Below are 19,067 nucleotides of genomic sequence, written 5' to 3' on the forward strand. Positions count from 1 at the left end.
TCCATCTCTATCTGTCTCTCTGGTAATATTCCTTGTCTTGAAGTCCATTTTGTCTGATATTAATATTGCCATCCTACTTTTATATGCTTACTATTTGCATGGTGTATCTTTTCCTATCCTTATACTTTACAAATCAGTGCCTTTATATTTAAAGTGTATCCCTTGTAGTCAGTATACAATGAGGTTTTTTTAGCTCATTTGACAACCATTGCCTTTATTTGAGGGTTTAGTCTGCTAATATTTAATATAATTACTGTTATAGTTGAACCCAAGTCTCAGTTTTGTTATTTGTTGTTTGGTTGTCCCATCTGTCTTATGAGCCTTTATTCCTCCTCTCCTGCCTTGGTCTGAGTTAATACATATTTTTGTATTCCATTTTAATTCCTTTATTAGCTTTTTAGGATATCTTTGCATTAGTTTTTTTTTTTTTTTTTTTAATTATTATTTATTTATTTTTGGCTGTGTTGGGTCTTCGTTTCTGTGCGAGGGCTTTCTCTAGTTGCGGCAAGTGGGGGCCACTCTTCATCGCGGTGCGCGGGCCTCTCACTATCGCGGCCTCTCTTGTTGCAGAGCACAGGCTCCAGACGCTCAGGCTCAGTAATTGTGGCTCATGGGCCCAGTTGCTCCGCGGCATGTGGGATCTTCCCAGGCCAGGGCTCGAACCCGTGTGCCCTGCATTGGCAGGCAGATTCTCAACCACTGCGCCACCAGGGAAGCCCTTTGCATTAGTTTTATAAGTTGTTGCTAGTAAGTATGATATGCATCTTTAATTTCTTGTAGTCTACTTAGAGGTAATATTCATATAAAATTAAAGACCAGTGCAACAATATAATTCTCACCATCCTTTGTGCTTTTGTTGTTATCTCTACTGCATCTACTTATGTTATAAACCCCACAATACATTGCTTTTGCTTTAAATAGTCATATGTCTCTAAAATAACTTCAAAATTTTATGTCTTCTCACACATTTGTCATTTCCTGTGCTCTTCATTCCTGTTTATAAATCCATGTTTCCATCTGGTATCAATTTCCTTAGCCTGAAGAGCTTCCTTTAGCATTTCTTTGCTGCAGGTCTTCTGACAACAAATCTTGTCAGTTTCCTTTTATTTGAAAATGTCTTTATCTCACATTAATATTTGTAATACTATTATGACCCCATTAATTAATTCAAATAATTATCATCCTGTAGCCGATCTGGTTTCTGCTACATCCTATTTTTCTTCTTCCTCCCTCATGCCCATATTATTCTAAAGCAAATCCAAGACATCATATAATTTCTTTTTTTTTTAATTATACTTTTTAAAACATTATTTATTTTTGGCTGCGTTGGGTCTTCGTTGCGTCTTCGTTGCTGTGCGCGGGCTTTCTCTAGTTGCGGCAATCAGGGGCTACTCTTCGTGGCGGTGCGCGGGCTTCTCATTGTGGTGGATTCTCTTGTTGCGGAGCACGGGCTCTAGGCGCGCGGGCTTCAGTAGTTGTGGTGCACGGGCTTAGTTGCTCTGTGGCACGTGGGATCTTCCAAGACCAGGGATGGAACCTCTGTCCCCTGCACTGGCAGGTGGATTCTTAACCACTGTGCCACCAGGGAAGTCCCAAGACATCATATAATTTCATCCATAAATATTTCAGTGTGTATCGCTAAATAATAAGTTGTTTTTTGGTTTTGGGGTTTTTTTTTTTTTTTTGGCCGCACCTCACGGCTTATGGGATCTTAGTTCCCCGACCAGGGATAGAACCCAGGCCCTTGGCAGTTAGAGCATGTAGCCCTAACCACTGCACCACCAGGGAATTCCCTATCACTAAATAATAATAAAAAAAAATTTTTTTTAAACATATACTGCATATAATACTATCATCATACTTTAACATTCAACAATTTCTTAATATGACATTCATAAAGAAAACTTTTTAAATATGACATCCATCAAGAAAGACTTGTAAGTGAGGCTCCAGAAGAAGTAAACTTCTTACAAGCATGCCACCTAAGCACAGATAGATCTTGAATGAATAAAAAATCCAAGCCCCTACTCAAGTGGTCATCTTGGAAGCTATATAGATCTTAGGCCAAAGAAACATTTCATGGCCCATGAAGGATGTACTTCTGGCCCTGCAGCTAACAGCTACACACACAAAAAGGACACATAATACCTGATTGTCCTCTGTATATATTAGCAATAAACATCTGCTACAGCCCCAAGCCACCAGATAGCAATCCAGGTATGAGGAAATCGAGCTCTTCCCTGAAACTCCTGATTTCCTCCAAACTCAGCAGAATTACAGATATTTGTGGCCAGTCTCACAGCTGATTGGAAACTTTGGTATAAAAACCTACCAGAACTCATTTACCTAAGGCCACTGGGAATACAAGACTTTTTCTCACTGCTAAGTGGCTACTGCTGCCCAATTACTGGGTCCTAATGGACTCAGATTAACTCACTGAAAGAAAAGTGCTAACTCTGGCTTCCCTGGTGGTGCAGTGGTTGAGAATCTGCCTGCCAGTGCAGGGGACACGGGTTCGAGCCCTGGCCTGGGAAGATCCCACATGCCGCGGAGCAACTAGGCCCGTGAGCCACAACTACTGAGCCTGCGCGTCTGGAGCCTGTGCCCCACAACAAGAGAGGCCGCGATAGTGAGAGGCCCGTGCATCGCGATGAAGAGTGGCCCCCGCTTGCCGCAACTAGAGAAAGCCCTCGCACAGAAACGAAGACCCAACACAGCCAAAAATAAATAAATAAATAAATAAATAGAAGTGCTAACTCTGAACAGACTTCATCCTGCAGTGGATCTTCTCTGACCTAAATTCCCATAGAGTGGGTCAAGCCTCAGAAAGTTTCAATGTGAAATGAAAATGACACCTCCAATTAGGTACAAAAAAGACCTTAGTTACCCTCACCAACAGATTGTTGAATATCCATTAGACCCAGAGACAGTCTTGACCATGAATTAACAAACTGTTGGCTTAACTGGAGCCTCACTTACAAGTCTTGGGAAAGGAAATGTTCTACCTTGCAACACAACACCAATTCATACATGTAGAAGGAATTAAGAAATGAGAAGATCACCACTTGGTAGCTATTACAGTAATAAGTGCTTCAGGTAAGAATCATCAATGTATGCTAAAACTGGTAAGTAAAAGTTTGACGAGGAAAAAAATACTTGCATAGATTCAAATACTTTTTAATTAATTTAAAACTAATCACTCAAATACTTTTTAGTTACTTACTAATTAATAAATACAAAATACTTAATAATTAACCACCTTAACCAAGTGGTAAAGTTAAGATCATAAACAGTAGGACAAATTGACATGCTATTCCCCCAATATGATCCACTGAGAAGAACATAGCATTAAGTCTGTGTTATTCCTGCCAAGAATGTATGACCTCAATGTAATCTTGAGGAAATATCAGCCAACCACAAACTGAAGGTCATTCAACAAAGTAGCAGATCTATGCTCTTCAAAAGTGTCAAGTAAGAAAAGATGAGGAAAAACTGAGCAATTGCTCCACATCGAAGGTGGATGTAGAGACATGAAAACTAAATACAACAGATGACCTTAGACTGGATTTTGGACTGAGAAGGAAAGGACGATTATAAAGGACATTGTTGGAACAATCAGGAATATTGAATGGAGTCTGTGCATTGGACAGTAGTGCCGAATCAATGCTGATTTCCCAATATTGCAGGATGTACTGTGATTTTTCAGCAGAGTGTGCTTGTTTTTTAGGAATCATACTGAAATGCTTAGGGTTAGTGGGGCATTATGTTTACAACTCACTCTCAAATGTTTGAAATAATACGGTAAAAATGGTAAAATGTTAACAATTGAGGAATCCAGATGAAAAGTTTAGAGGAATTGTTTACACTGTTTTTGCAACTTTTCTGTAAGTTAAACGTTATTGTAAAACGCGGGGTTTTTTGTTGTTTTCTTGTTTTTTTTTTAAATTTATTTTATTTATTTATGGCTGTGTTGGGTCTTCGTTTCTGTGCGAGGGTTTTCTCTAGTTGTGGCAAGCGGGGGCCACTCTTCATCGCGGTGCGCGGGCCTCTCACTATCGCGGTCTCTCTTCTTGCGGAGCACAGGCTCCAGACGCGCAGGCTCAGTAATTGTGGCTCACGGGCCTAGTTGCTCCGTGGCATGTGGGATCTTCCCAGCCCAGGGCTCGAACCCGTGTCCCCTGCATTGGCAGGCAGATTCTCAACCACTGTACCACCAGGGAAGCCCCTCTTGTTTGTTTTTAAGAAGCAGCTACCTGCTTCAGTCCCAAGGTTTAATGATTGCCTGTTATTTTTGTGTGTTTCTACTCCCCTGACTTTAAGTCACTGCTTTTTCTTGGTCCTTGTCCATGCAGCTTTGTCATAACTGGAGACAAAACAGAGTGGCTTACAATGAACCTGTTGGCAGGGCAGTCTGGAGAGAGGGTGGGAGTCGGGGTGTAAGCAGGAGGGCAAAGAAGGGAGTTGTGTGTGTGCTGGCAGCACAGGGTACTCACAGGCAGCGGTGTCCCTGAGAGGTCTTCTCAGTATTGATAGAGATTAATGTTCAAACTGAATGAGACTTGTGACCACACCAAGGACAGTTAATCCCAGTGGATTTGTGACCTTAACTCCTCACTGTCTGAGGTAGGTTTCATGGTCATTCCACTGGCCCTTGAGAGACAATTTGCTCTCATTTGGAACTCTAAGACAGATCAATAAAATAAGATGCAAAACAGAAACGTTTTCAGCCTCCTTTTCAGAGACGGGTCTCAGTATCTTCAGAGTATTTGTCCCCATCCTCACAGCATCTACCGTTCCATCCCAGCCAAGCACAAGAGAATTGAGCCTGAATTGCTTTTTAAAGCAAACCTTAATCATGCATGTTTTATATTTGTTCCTAGTCTGCGCTGCTGCAAGGACACATTCGAGTATAATGAATTTTAAGCAAGAAGGAAAGAAAATGCTTCAGTCACATTAAAAAAAAAAAAATCAGTACATGAGGAGCAGAGAACTAGGGTGGTTTGCGGTAATGACATTGTGGCTCATTGCATTTTAGTTAATGTTGCAAAGTAAGAATTCCGTGAAGAGAAATACCAGCATGTGAGGAGACAATGAAGAAAATGTGCTTTGCTCGTTTGTTGTGACAAAGATAGCTTCACTGGAATAATTCATGATAGCGCCTCGCAGCGTGCTGCTACACACACAATATGTGCTTTGCAAAACGAATAAGCTTAGCGATATGGGACTTGAATCTGAGTCTCTGCTCTGAAGTTTCTGATAAGAAGGAGAAGGACGCTGCCCGAATTGTGATGAAATGGCTGAGGAGCAGGTCGGGGAGGCGGCCTGGAGAGGGCCGAGTGGGCAGAGGTCCCTGCACTCTAGTGGCCCAGGCGGCACCTCCTCGTCTTGTCTGGTGGCTTGACACACACTCCATGGCGTGGTAAGGGTCTGTGTTGGGTGGATTTCCACGTGGAGGCCAGTATCACACAGCATAACGACCGGGTCTGGGGTGCACAGAAAATGCAGAACCGTGCGCTGAGCTCTCCAGTGAGTGAGAGAGCAAAGCTGGGTGTGGGTACAGCAATAAGGAGGGTGACTGGAGGGTTTTTTTTTTTTTAAGATTTAAAAATAATTTGTAGGGGCTTCCCTGGTGGCACAGTGGTTAAGAATCCGCCTGCCAATGCAGGGGACACGGGTTCGAGCCCTGGTCTGGGAAGATCCCACATTCTGCAGAACAACTAAGCCCATGTGCCACAACTACTGAGCCTGCGCTCTAGAGCCTGCAAGCCACAACTACTGAAGCCTGTGCACCTAGAGCCCATATTCCATGACAAGAGAAGCCACCGCAGTGAGAAGCCCACGCACCTCAATGAAGAGTAGCCCCCGCTCGCCACAACTAGAGAAAGCCTGCATGCAGCAACAAAGACCCAATGCAGCCAAAAATAAATTAGATTAATTTAAAAATAATAATAATAATTTGTATATTCTGATTCGTAAATAGCTAAATGGGTACATAAAAGCATAAGAAATTAGGTTACACTTAGTTGGTACAATTATGGGTGATTGCTAGTTTCCTCTTTTTGCTTATTTAAACTTTCCAATGTGTCTCCAAAGGCCTGATTTTACTACTGAATAGACAAAAAATGCCCAAGGCTTTCATGCAAGTCATCCCCTCCAGGTGGAACACTCGTCCTCCAAGTCTTGGCTTGTCTATTTCCTACGCATCCTTCAGAATCCAGCCTAAATGTCAAATCCTCAGGGAAGGCTTCCCTGATCCCCTGGACTAGGTGAGGTCCTAGTTACTTTTCCTTTGTCACTTAGCATCACCGTAGCTGTTTCTTTGATATCTGTTGGGTTGGCCATGCCTGCCTTTGGGTGGTGGAAAATAAAGGATAATGCATGCACATGGATATGACATCACTATATGAGTGCAGGATGACTTCCCTTGTGTGATTCTTATTATTATATGACTTGTGGCCAGTGAAGCAGTACGGTCCTGAGGAAGGAGTAAGAAACTTTCTCTGGAACCAGCATGGTAGATCCAAGTCACATGGCTAGTAAAAAGCTATTTTTGCAACAATGTAGATAACAATATAAGGTGATGTTAGTGGGTTGTTGGGGTGGTATTTCTGGGGTACTGCCAGAATCCTCTCACCTTCCCAACAGGCTGACCGTTCCTGCTCCCCAAACACTTCCCCATGGGAGGCTACTCTCGCCCGCTGAGCCCTGCCTACTTCATGCCATCTCATATTCTTTGCCGAAACCTGTATCCTTTACACTTGGTGTGCACTAAAGTGTAACCTAAGCACTATTTTTGTGTTTCCTTTCTTGCTGACCCTCAAATTTAGTCCTTTTTTGGACTCATTCACCATTTAAAGTCTTTCTCTTCCACTGAACTGGAAGCCCCATAAACAAAAGGTATGGCAGCCGTCTTGTTTGCTGCTCTGTCCCCAGCATCTGGTATGGTGCTTGTAACTTAGCAGGGGGTAAATAGATATGTGTAAATTAGGCTAAAGAATGAAAAAAAAAAAGTTGAAAAACAGGAAGAGAAAATCACTGCTTGTATTAATTTCCTGTTCATTATAACAAATTACCACCAACTTAGTGGCTTAAAGCAGTACAAATGTAGTCTCTCAGAGTTTTGGAGATCACAAGTCTGAAATCAGTTTCACTGGGCTACAGTCAGGGTGTTGGCAGGGCTGGTTTTCTTCTGCAAGCTCTAAGGGGAGAACTTGTTTCCTTATCGTTTTCAGGGCCTAGTAGCTGTCTCTATTCCTCGGCTCAGGTCCCCTTTATCTTCAAAGCCAGCAGCACAGGATCTTCAAGTCTCTCCATCTCTCCCATCATCACATCATCTTCTCTTCTGACTCTGATGTCTCTTGCATCCCTTATAAGGACCATTGTGATTATGTTGAGCTCCAGTGATGCAGGATAATCTCCCCAACACAAATTCTTAATCACATCTGCAAACTCCCTTTGCTGTACAAGATAACACTCATAGGTTCCAGGGATTAGGGCCTGGACATATTTGGAGACAATTATCCAGTCTACCACAGTGCTCTAACTTCTGAGACATGCAAAACACCCCCAATTATTTCCAGTGGTGCTATGTTGTACTGTCAGATATCCAGTGAGGTGCATGAACATCTCTCTTGTTCCATTTTAGGCCAAGTTTTAGTCTACTAAAATATGAACTTCAGAGGGTAGGGGTATTTTACACTCTGTTTAGTGTTGAAGCCCATGCACCCAGAACTATGCTTGATATACAGTAGACCCTCGGTAAATATTTGTTGAATGCTGCATGAATAGACTTTAGCTTTTGTCATCCATCATTTACTTCCTCTTCTTTAGATAAAATAACCTCAGTTCCTATTTGATTGTCCATGTGGTTCTACAGGAGCTGACTTCATCCCTGACTCCAAAAAGCACATGGTCAAAGCTAATTAAATTGATGTGGGTCAATCCCGTGGCCACAGCCACTGGCAGGAGTGGGCATGGACCCAAACTAGTCCAGAGGGAAACCAAACAAAGAATTCTTTTCTTCTGGACACAAATGAGGAACCATAATAATGAAGCCATGACTGCTGAAGGCAGAGCAGAGGGGCAGAAAGAAACAAGTCATTTAATTGCTGAATCTCTGGATCGAGCTTCAGCTGCAGCCAAACCTACCTATGGGTTTTCCAATTACATGAGAGTCAAATATTTCTTTTATTATTTGTGTCAAGTTTAAGGTTACTTACAATGAAACATTCTAAAACCACTAAGAAGTATTGCAAGTGAAACATGAAAAATCTACAGAAACAGAACAAATCATTTTGTTTTGCTAATAGAGAATAGGAGGGACAGGACACTCATACCATCTGTGTTCCAGCCTCCAAGAAGGAGTAGATGAAAAGGTGGAAGAAGCCTTGGGCCTTTAGGTCACCCAGGCCTTGTGTCTTACCCTTGGCTGGGTACCAAATCACCATGGGAACTTAGTAAAAACAGCTTCCTCAGCCCCATCCCAGGTGTTTTGAGCCAAAATGTCTATGGGTGAGGCTCATAGTTCATGTTTTTAACAAACTCCAAGTGACTCTAACGGGTTCACCCTCCTCAACATTGGTGAACTTGACTGCCCACTGGTAGAAGAGGCAGCCTAGCAGATCCTGATTCTGATGCCAAAGTACAAAGTGTTGAATACATTTATGGTGTCCTTAGGAGAATGTATAATCCTATTTGAAGCCCTGAATTAATTAAATACTTAGACTCTGCATGAGGGTCTAATGCGCTGTCTCCTATGTGTAAAGGACATCAGTTTGACTGCTAAATGCTTTTTGTTTTTCCAAACCTGGCTGATTCTTAGCTGGATTCTGGAGAGTTGGTATAACAAGAGAAGTGACAACTAGATAAATGGACTATTATGGACCATTTTTAAACCTATTTATCTTCCTTTCACTTTCCTTAAATAAGGGAAATCAGGGTAGCTCCAGGGTTAGTGAATTCAAGAACTCAGTGTCATTAATGGCCAAGGATTTTCTATATTTTCACTTTGCCTGCTCAGTAGTTTGCTTTGGTCCTCCAACTTGTTCCCTGAGGTGGTTCCCAAATGACTGACTGTCGTGAGCAGAGATCTGCACACAACAGAGATCACAGGCTATAGGGCAGAAGAGGGTATGTCCTTTCTTCTAGTTCCTTTTTTAGGTCCCTTTTAGAGTGAAGAAAACTCTCCCAGAAACTCTAGCAGCCACTCTCTTGTGTTTCCTTGGGCAGAATTAATATCTACATGCCCTTTCCTAAACCAGACACATCAAAGAGGATGGAATGACCGTGATTCTGTCCAACCCTGACTCACTCTTTGGGGGTCAGTGTGACCCACCACCCCTGAAGCACATGATACCTGAGGGAGAAAAGGGGCTTTGTCAGGAAGATGGAGAGGAATTGGGGAATGGCATGGGTGGGTGGGTGTGTGATGGACAGTGTCTAGCCCGCTAAACAGGAATTGATGCAAGAAGAGGAAGGATCTCCAGCTGCCCAAGCTTCTTTCTGATCTACCCAACCCTTAAAGACGCCTGCCCTTTCCCTTCCCTTCAGAGCACTTACTTATCTCAGTCCTTGCTCCCTTACACTTGAGATACTACATGGGGATATTTCATAAATGGATAAAAGTGGTTTTACTATCTGGTGGTACAACTCTTACTAATTTTTTTCTTTATATTTAAATTTTTCATAGCTGTTGTAGTCCATTTTCTTTTCCAGATTAGCTTTAGAATCCGTTTCTCAAAGTCCATAAGAAAATGCCATTTTGGGATTTGTACCAAGATTGAATTGAATTGGAAGATTAATGTGGAGAGAATTGGCATCTTGAAACATAGCATATCTATCTCTTTACCCAGGGTTATTTTTTCTACTACCCTTTAATACAAATTTCAAATTTCCTTCATAAGGGTCTTGCGCTTATCTTTTTAGTTTTATGCAACACACATAAGGAAGCAGAGCTGAGAGAAGGGAGAGAGTGAGTGAGCCCTGGTAACATTGAATCTAAGAATCTAGCGCAGCCTAAAGCAGACAAATCTTAAGTCAATAAATTCCCTTTTCTTCTTAGGCTGGTTTGAATTCCATTTCTGTTATTTGCACTTGAAAGCATTCTGACCATGACATCAAAAGAATACATAGAGAGGGTAGGAGGAAAGATGACAGGCGGTCACCAGACACTTACTATGTATGTAATAAGAGTATCCTCCTTCTGCTTCTAAGACTTGCTAGCCGTTTAGGTCTCACAGGGAGCCACATCTACTCTCATTCTGCCTCAACCCTCCTGAAAATTTCCTAAAGAGATTTTAAAATACAGAATGGAGACAAATGGTCTCTTAAAACCTTGTCTCCATTTTCCAAAGAATTATCTGTGGATTTGACCCTTCGCAGCGGCTAAAGGATACTTGGTAGATCTGGAAGCTAATATCATGTCCTTTATAAATGGCTGGTAGTATCATCAGGGCTGCTACATTTGGGAAGTTGTGCAATGAACAAGTTTAGGAGGTGCCATTCACACAGGTGATAGAGTGAAATAGCATCCCCTGGTGGTGTGCAATATGGCACCCTTGGGTATTATTACTATGCATAATTCCTTTTGGAATTGCTTTATAGAGGTCTTGAATTAATTAAATAACGAAAAGTCTTCAATGAAGCAAAGTATTAGTAATATCCTATATTCTAAAACTTGTAATATCTTGAAAAAATCCTTCCTCTGAGAGAACTACCAAAGGAAAGCTTTGTTCTGATTATCTTTTTGTTATCATTGTAATTAGGAGTGTTTTACACATCTTCATTCATTCAAACAAGAATTTATTGAGTGGCTACTATGAACCTGGTATTGTTTTAAGTGCTAGGGACAGAAAGAGTTACCAGAAAAAGTCCCTGCCCTCATGGAGCTACCTTCTAGTGGAATAGGCAGATGGTAAATGAACAAGCAAGTACTACGGTGTATAACATAATGGCAAGTGCAGCTACCACACTGTAAAGAGAAGTGAAACATTACAAAGGGAGAGTAGCAACACTTATAAAACAGGAAGTGAGGACTTCAAGTGCAGGGGCTTTGCCTAATGTAAGCCAGTGACCGTCCTACCACCCACTCTCCCTCTGTCCCCACCTCCACCCAGTAAAACAGCTTCGGGGTTTGGCTTCTTTTCAAACTCCAGGATTTCCTTTCTTAGCTTCATGCACCCCTAAAAGCCACCCAACAACAAATGCTAATATTTTATGTGGTTGCCCACGACCATCTGATCTATGTGAAAGGACAGAAATATGTCCAGAATACGGGGCTGAGGGGAGGGAAGAGTCAGGATGACCCACGTTTCCAGACCTGTCTTGGATATTTAGAAAACAATGGGTCTCTGAATACTCCCCTCTCCCCTCCACCACCTCCACACAGAAATGTCCGTCTTTCAAATGGACGTCAGTAACTCAGCGTGATGTAGCGGTTCTATATTTAAGGTTAATCTGGAAGTGTGTTGTCTCCAAAAAATGTATGTACCAGATTTCCTCAGAGATTACAATCGAGATAAACATCCTCAAGTGAGCCCTCCCAGGGGCTGCCTGGGAAGACGGGGTGGGTGTACTGAGGCAAGAGTGCGCGGCGGCGGTGTTCCCTCTTAACTATACGTGGGTTGATACGTTTTCCTGCCCTCCAACCCCCTTTCCAGGTGACTCTGATGGAGACAAGCAACAAGAGCTAATCCTTGTTCGGTGGTGATCTCCCTCTCCCTACACACACACACACACACACACACACACACACACACACACAATCCATCCATGTCTTAGGACTGCAGTTACATGAATCATGAATGTTGCCCCTCCCACCAGGAAAAGCTACAAGTTTGAACAGCTCCAGCCCCGTAATGAAAGGCCTTTGTAGGAGGCATTACCTCTTGCTGAACAGAAGCAATTTGAAACCGGTCCCACCAGTGTGACTAGGAGACTGATTCAATCTTCTCATAGGTTTCTCCAAGTGTGACAGACACAAACAGCCCAGTTTCCTTTAAGGAGTCACAGGAAAGGTCAGCCTCCTCAAGTGGCAGGGGGACAACACCACTGGAAACCGTCAGACGTGTGGACAGATAAGCATAATGTACAGGGGAAATGCCATGATAGAGGTTTGTAAAAATGATGGGGGTGAAAGATGAGCAGGAAAGGCTTCCCAGCAGAGGTGACATTTAAGTTGAAGTGAGAGGGAGAACTTGCCAGGGGGAAGGTTTAAGAAGATGAACCTTTGAAAAATGTCTTAAATATCATAAAACTCCATTTAAGAAAATTTCCGAAGTCTTAACAATATGGAATATTTATTAGGATAGAAAAGAAAAATCTTAGATATTTGAATATATCTCATAGAGATTAAGAAGAAACTTTTAATGAAAACTGTGGCAATATATTTCTGACTGGTACTGCAATATCCTGTTTAAGCTTTATAACTGCCTGAATTAAAACAAAGTTATTCAGAAATTATAAAACAAAGCATCTAAAACAATGGCTTCTCTGTCTGAAAAGCAAGGTATTGAACAAATGTAGCTGAGCTTACATGCAAAGATTTCGGGCATTCGAATAATGCTAAATTCTCTCATTTATTCACAAGCTTATTCATAGTTATGGGGGAACAGGGGCTAGAGGAGTAAATATAATTCAGAAAAAACACTTAATAATTATAAGTTGATTGCAGTGCTACCATTTGATCCAGCAATTCCATTTCTAGTTATATACCTAAAAGAAGTAAAGCATCCATATAGAAAGACTTATACACAGTTGTTCATAGCAGCATTACTTACAGTAGCCAAAATGTGGAAACCACCCAAATGTCTATCAACTGATGAGTGGATAAATAAAATATGGCATATCCACACTATGGAATATTACTTGGCAATAAAAAGGAAAGTCTTGATATATGCTATAAAACAGGTGAACTAAAGGCCACATATTGTATGATTCCATTTATATGAAGAGTCTGGAATAGGCAAATTTATAGAGAAATAAAATAGATTAGTGGTTGTGCAGGGCTGGAATTGAGGGGTATTGGAATGGGGAGTGATTGCTAATAGATAGGGGGTTTCTTTTGTGGGTGATGAAAATGTTCTAAACTTAGATTGTAGTGATGGTTGCACAACTCTGTGAATGTACTAAAACCAGGGGTCCCCAACCCCTGGGCCATCAACCGGTCCAGTCCGCGGCCTGTTAGGAAGCGGGCCGCACAGCAGGAGGTGAGTGGCGGGCAAGCGAGAGAAGCTTCACCTGCCGCTCCCCATCGCTCTCATTACCACCTGAGCCATCCCCCACCCCCACCCCCCTGTGGAAAAACTGTCTTCCAAGAAACCGGTCCCTGGTGCCAAAAAGCTTGGGGACCACTGCTGAAACCATTGAACTGTGTCCTTTAAATGGATGAATTTTGTGTATGTGAATTACATCTCAATAAAGATGCTTTAAAATTTTATTGCATTAACTTTAGGCTAAAAATGAAAATAAGTTGGGCTTTTAGATTTGGTTAAAATCAAGTACAGCTCAAACTGGATTAGACCATCTGCACATGGTGTCTTCAGCTGTCAGTAAGAGGGAAGAAATGGCTGACCAAAAGAGATGGCAGGAAGTCATGTAAGAAAGACTTCATCCAGACTGTGGGGAATGACCTGATTGATGTTCAACAACAAAAACCACCACTACAAATTAAAGATCCTGGTTTCAGGATGCCAAACCCAGAGACCAGAAATTGACATACAACTTCCCCCGAAATTAGTAGCCCAGAGCATGTAATAACAGCTTCATGGGACTACAAAATACATATAACTCTGCAGAAACACAGCTGCTGTCAAACAAAGCAGAGTAATTTCACTTAACAGGTTAGTTCCATATCCTTCTCCCACAGAAAGAAGAATTCAGGTACCAGACAGTGAATGAAGTTTCCAGTGAAAACACGTCAGGCCTAATGTTAATGAGCCTCAAAATATACCACAAGATCACTAATGACCTCCAGTGGTTACAACTAAAATTGCTCGGTTTGTGATACATGAGACTAGAACAGGATGGCCCACAAAGCAATTATGGATATAGGGTTTGGTCTATTATTTTCTTATCTTGAAAGCTGCAAAACTGGAGTCAAAGGAAGCCTACCCAATGACTACCATAAAAATCTCCCTTCCTCCTGATTTTTAAGCATTGACTGAAGAGCCTCTTTGTCTGTGGCCTGTCTTTGCAGCCTCTTTCGACATGCCTGGAAGATGGCTGCCTCCCTCCAGTGACTTGGTGACTCCATCAGGAATAATCCACTAGGAGCCCCACGGATGCAGAGAAAGCTGACAGTGGAGAAGGTGCGTTCGTAGGTAGGAGAGATGAAATGACTGATCAAAAGAGATGGGCCAGGGGGAAGTGTAAGAAAGACTGAGAGAAGCAGGTATTGTAAACTAAAATTACCCAATTTGGTCTTGCACAACTCTGACACTTTTTGGTAAATATCTAAGAAGTTTGAGGGTTAGCCTGTCCCCCAAGTCCCGCCACCAGGTTGTAGTGAAAGCAGCACCAAATGATGCCCTACCTGGAGTTTCACTGAACAAACTTTAGTAAATAAGCCCAAACCACTTCATACAGCCTCCTCTGTAGGCCTGACAAAATCCCAGCTCTCTGCCCTTTGGGTGAAAGATTCATTCAACTGAGAAAGAACAATGTTCCATAAACAGGATTCTATTACTATCCTTTTTCTTGGCCTCAGGCTACCAGAAAACCCCCAGTCAGACAAGGCCATTTTTTGGAGATGAAACGATCCTTAATAAGCACCAACTGGCCTGGCTGGATTCTTCAACCAGGTCCAGGCATGCCGGAGGGCTCTCTAGAATAGTTTGGTCAGTCCACATAGCTGAATACCTTTAATTTCACCAAAGACAGGCCATTTCTAGCATTCAGCCAGCATGTTAACAAGTCACTAGTTGCTCTGATAATAACTAATATCTAATATTTGCTATGCTAATTAGCAAAGTATCTGGTAATAACTAAAACACTGTGACCTTTCCAATACAGTGCTAGCTAATCACCCTTAGAGTACCAACTCTTGATCAAAACACTAGCTGCCCCTGGGTGTAATTTCAACTAACACTTTCACATGTCACACCAGCCATGCTGGAGTATTTTAAAATAAATTACAGATATAATAGGATGCAAGGGAAAGAATAAGAAGAACCAGGACTTAACGGCAATCAGTGACCACTGCCATATAAGTCTTGCCCATCTTCCTAAATGTTGCTGCCACTGTCATTTCTCAGATATTTTTTGGATCCATTCATTCATGTAACAAATATTTTGTAGTACCTACTTCAAATATCTTATCTGAGAGTTCCAAGGAGAATTTAATATACTAAGACAATGTTAAAAATTCATTGGCTGGGGCTTCCCTGGTGGCGCAGTGGTTGAGAATCTGCCTGCCAATGCAGGGGACACGGGTTTGAGCCCTGGTCTGGGAAGATCCCACGTGCCGCGGAGCAACTAGGCCCGTGAGCCACAACTACTGAGCCTGCGCGTCTGGAGCCTGTGCTCCGCAACAAGAGAGGCCACGATAGTGAGAGGCCCGCGCACCGCGATGAAGAGTGGCCCCCGCTTGCCACAACTAGAGAAAGCCCTCGCACAGAAATGAAGACCCAGCACAGCCAAAAATAAATAAATAAATAAATTAATTAATTAATTTAAAAAAATTCATTGGCTGAAGTTATAACTTTTTGCAAAAACTAAACATCCTGCTATGGTATGAAGGTGTTCAACTCCCCAAGGCTCCATTTTACCCACAAAGAAGCAGCAGCACTAGAAAAGATTGTTTATAAGCCTTAAAATATCAGTTGCTTTTTTTCTGTGGAGAAAAAGAAACTCATAAAAGTTATGTGAACATTTTATGATATTTTATTTTCTTTAAGATAATTACATCATTGGGCTACATTTACCTTAATTGTGATTTAGTGCATCATAAAAAAATCGTGAATAAGAATTCTTGATGTTGCTTGTTAGTCCAGAGGTCAAACCAATGACTTATAAGAGCAACTCTTTCCTGAAAGAGCTATAAGGGAGAGAAAATGACATTTTCCTTTACAGTTGGATATGTTCTTAGTTGCTAAGCAACCCGTAGGCAACCTAACAACCTCACAGCTAATATTTGCATTGCACGTTACAGTTCACGAAGCACTTTCACGTATGTAGTAAGGGTCTCTCCCTTCAGCTTAAACTCCTTTTATCTGGGGATGCAGGCAAGCCCCGGCTTGTTGGGTGGGCTGGTGGGAAAGGCTGGCAGGGATGTAATTGCAGAGGGGCTCAAGGAGCGCCCAAAGACGTAATGTATCCTCACTATTGTTTCCACCTAAGCTAATGTGGTCTGGGGAAACAGATCCCAAACATTTCATCTTGAAAACACATACTGGCCACTTGCTTAATTGTGAAAACAGGACCATGTGAAGTAGGTGTGATTTTACTAACCCATAGTCCTACCTCTTCATAGCACCCACCAAAAGGAAAGTTAGTAAATTTTGCTGAAGAGCCATTGTTAGGAGTGTCTCCATGAAAGACATACACCAGGACCAGCATCCCCCCAAACCAGGACTTCAGTCCAGCTTGGCTCAGAGGGCATATATAAACCCACTGTCTTTATTACTAGTCAGGCTTTGGTCCCAGCCCATCTGGTCTCCTTCCCTTGTGAGTGCGCCTGGACCGCGCAGGAGCTCTGAGGACCCAGGCAGCCCCCTTTTCCATGAAGGTCTGGCAGAGCTGCCAGGGCCATTCCAGTGACTACTTCCTGCATTATCTTTCAAAGAAGGGGCATCCCCAGGCCCCAGGGAACCACGCAGTTGGCACAAGAGGGAAGAGAGAATTAAAGACACACATATCAACACTCTCCACACCAAAATACCACCAAAGCACCTTCTCTTGTCTCCTCCCCCTTATAGCAACCAGGGTGTGTCCTGGAGGTTTCTGTTTCATCTCTGGAGGTGCTGATAGGGCAAAAGTGGGAGCAGCTCTTGCACCTCCCATAAGATTGGAGTTGTGGACTGGGGTGAGGAGAGACCGTCTTTGGGGTAGGGTTATTTTTGTTTAAAGTGACTCAAAAACTAAGTTCTTTACAAGTATTTATTTTATTTTAAATATGGCAACATGAGACCCAATATATCACAGTAAAATTCACCTTAGAAATCTTGTCTTATTCTAGAGTATGTGACTCACCTGTCGATTTAATGACTTGTTGCTAAAAGGTGTCCAGGCACTGAATCTTGTGTGGAAGCTCTCCATTTCCAAGCTTTCCCTGGGAGAATTCCCAGCTGACATCTCAGCAAATTATTTTCGTCCGGTCCTAGAAACTGTAGGTTCACTTCATAAACTGTGGGTTTAATTAAGATCACCTAGAACATCCAGTATATTAATGTTGTCCATATAGGAATAATAGAATTACAGCAATTCATTTACATATAGTTGTTTATATAGATACAATTAGAGCAATTCATATATATATATATCCATACAAATATACACAGAGTTCATGAACTCTAAATCATTGCAATTATTCTCTCCTCAACTACTTGCACCCAAATGTGAATCCAAACCAGAGCTGTTTTTTACTTTGCTGGCAAAATGACTCAGAAATTGGAATGATTCTTTATCAGCCATAAATACTGACTTTTTCTTTCTCTGGAAAGCAAGAATCTGAAGGGCTCAAAGAGGGCGCCCTCCCACCCCCCCACCCAGTGCCTAGCTTTTGAGGACATAAGTCAAAGAGGATATAGAAGAAAAAGTTAGGCTAATATATTAATGATCTATTGCTGCATAGCAAATTACCTTAAAATTTAACAGCTCAAAACAACAAACTCTTATTATTATCTCAAAGTTCCTGAGGGTCAGGAGTCCAGGCACAATCTAGTAGGGTACAGTATTGTTAGTCTACTAGGGCTGCCATTACCAAAAACCACAGACTGGGCGGCCTGAACAACAGAAATTTGTTTTCTCACAGTTCTGGAGGCCGAAAGTCCAAGATCAGCATGTTGTTTCTGGTGAGGCCTCTCTTCCTGTCTTGCAGGCAGTAGCCTTCCTGCTGTGTTCTCACAAGGCCTTCATTCTGAGCACACATGGGGTGGGGTGCGGGAGGCGCTCTGGTATCTCTTCTTCTTCTTCTTATAAGGATACCAGTCCTATTGGATTAAGGCCCCCAACCTTATAACCTCATTTAACTTTTATTACCTCTTTATAGGCTCCATCTCCAAATGTAGTCACATCGGGGGTTGGGGCTTCCACATATGGATCTGGGGGAGGGGGGACACAATTCAGTCCATACAAGGTACCTCTGCTTCAAAATCTCCCATAGGCTGCAATCAGTTTGTTGGCCAGGACTCCAGCCTCATCTGAAGGATCTGAAGCTCATTCATGTGGCTGTGACCAGGATTCAGTTGCCCATGGACTGTTGGGTGGAGGAATCCTTTGCTTTCCTTGCCACATGGGCTTCTCCATAGGGCAGTTCACGTGGCAGCTGGCTTCCATCAGAGGAAGCAAATGAAAAAGCAAGAGAGGGCACACAAGAGGGAAGCCACAGTCTCTTGGTAACCTAACCTCAGAATTGGTATCCCATCACTTTTACTCTGTTCTATTAGGTAAAAGCAAGTCGGTACGTCTGGCCCACACTCAAGGGGAGAGGATTATACAAGAGTGCAGATAGTAATACAATCTACCACAGTTCACCCTTTGGATCAGTTCCCTTCCTTTCCCACATGCAGAACACACTCATCCACGCCTTAAAGCAGACAACCCCAAAGTTCCATCTCATCAATATTTTGAGCTTAGATCCCAGGAGATAGAAATGATTCATAACAGCCTCTACGGACCCAGATATACCTACTCTTGATCTGGAGAACTCTGAACTAAAAAGATAAGCTATCTGGTACTAGCCCCTACACACAATATATATAATGGTAGAACAGGAAAAGGATAACTACAATAAATATTCCCATTTGTAAAGGAGAAGAACGATATATAAAAGAGTTAATCCATAGCAATTCTGAGATCCTGCTGTAGAAGGCTGGAACCCAGTTATCATTTTTAGTCTCAAACAATCACAT

At 42.2% G+C, this 19,067-nt stretch overlaps 1 protein-coding gene across 1 annotated transcript in view; it reads right to left on the reverse strand.

Annotated features, from left to right (window-relative positions):
* The window catches only part of ECT2L (epithelial cell transforming 2 like), a 75,525-nt gene that overhangs the window by 44,882 nt on the left and 11,576 nt on the right, over positions 1-19,067 (reverse strand). The window contains 3 exon segments of the mRNA XM_059942098.1: positions 15,921-16,033; positions 17,188-17,321; positions 18,196-18,257. Coding sequence (XP_059798081.1) covers positions 15,921-16,033; positions 17,188-17,289 — 215 coding nt within the window. The 5' untranslated portion in view covers positions 17,290-17,321; positions 18,196-18,257.

This window comes from Balaenoptera ricei, chromosome 12 (genome assembly GCF_028023285.1).
Source record: "Balaenoptera ricei isolate mBalRic1 chromosome 12, mBalRic1.hap2, whole genome shotgun sequence".
Classification (NCBI taxonomy): Eukaryota; Metazoa; Chordata; class Mammalia; order Artiodactyla; family Balaenopteridae; genus Balaenoptera; species Balaenoptera ricei.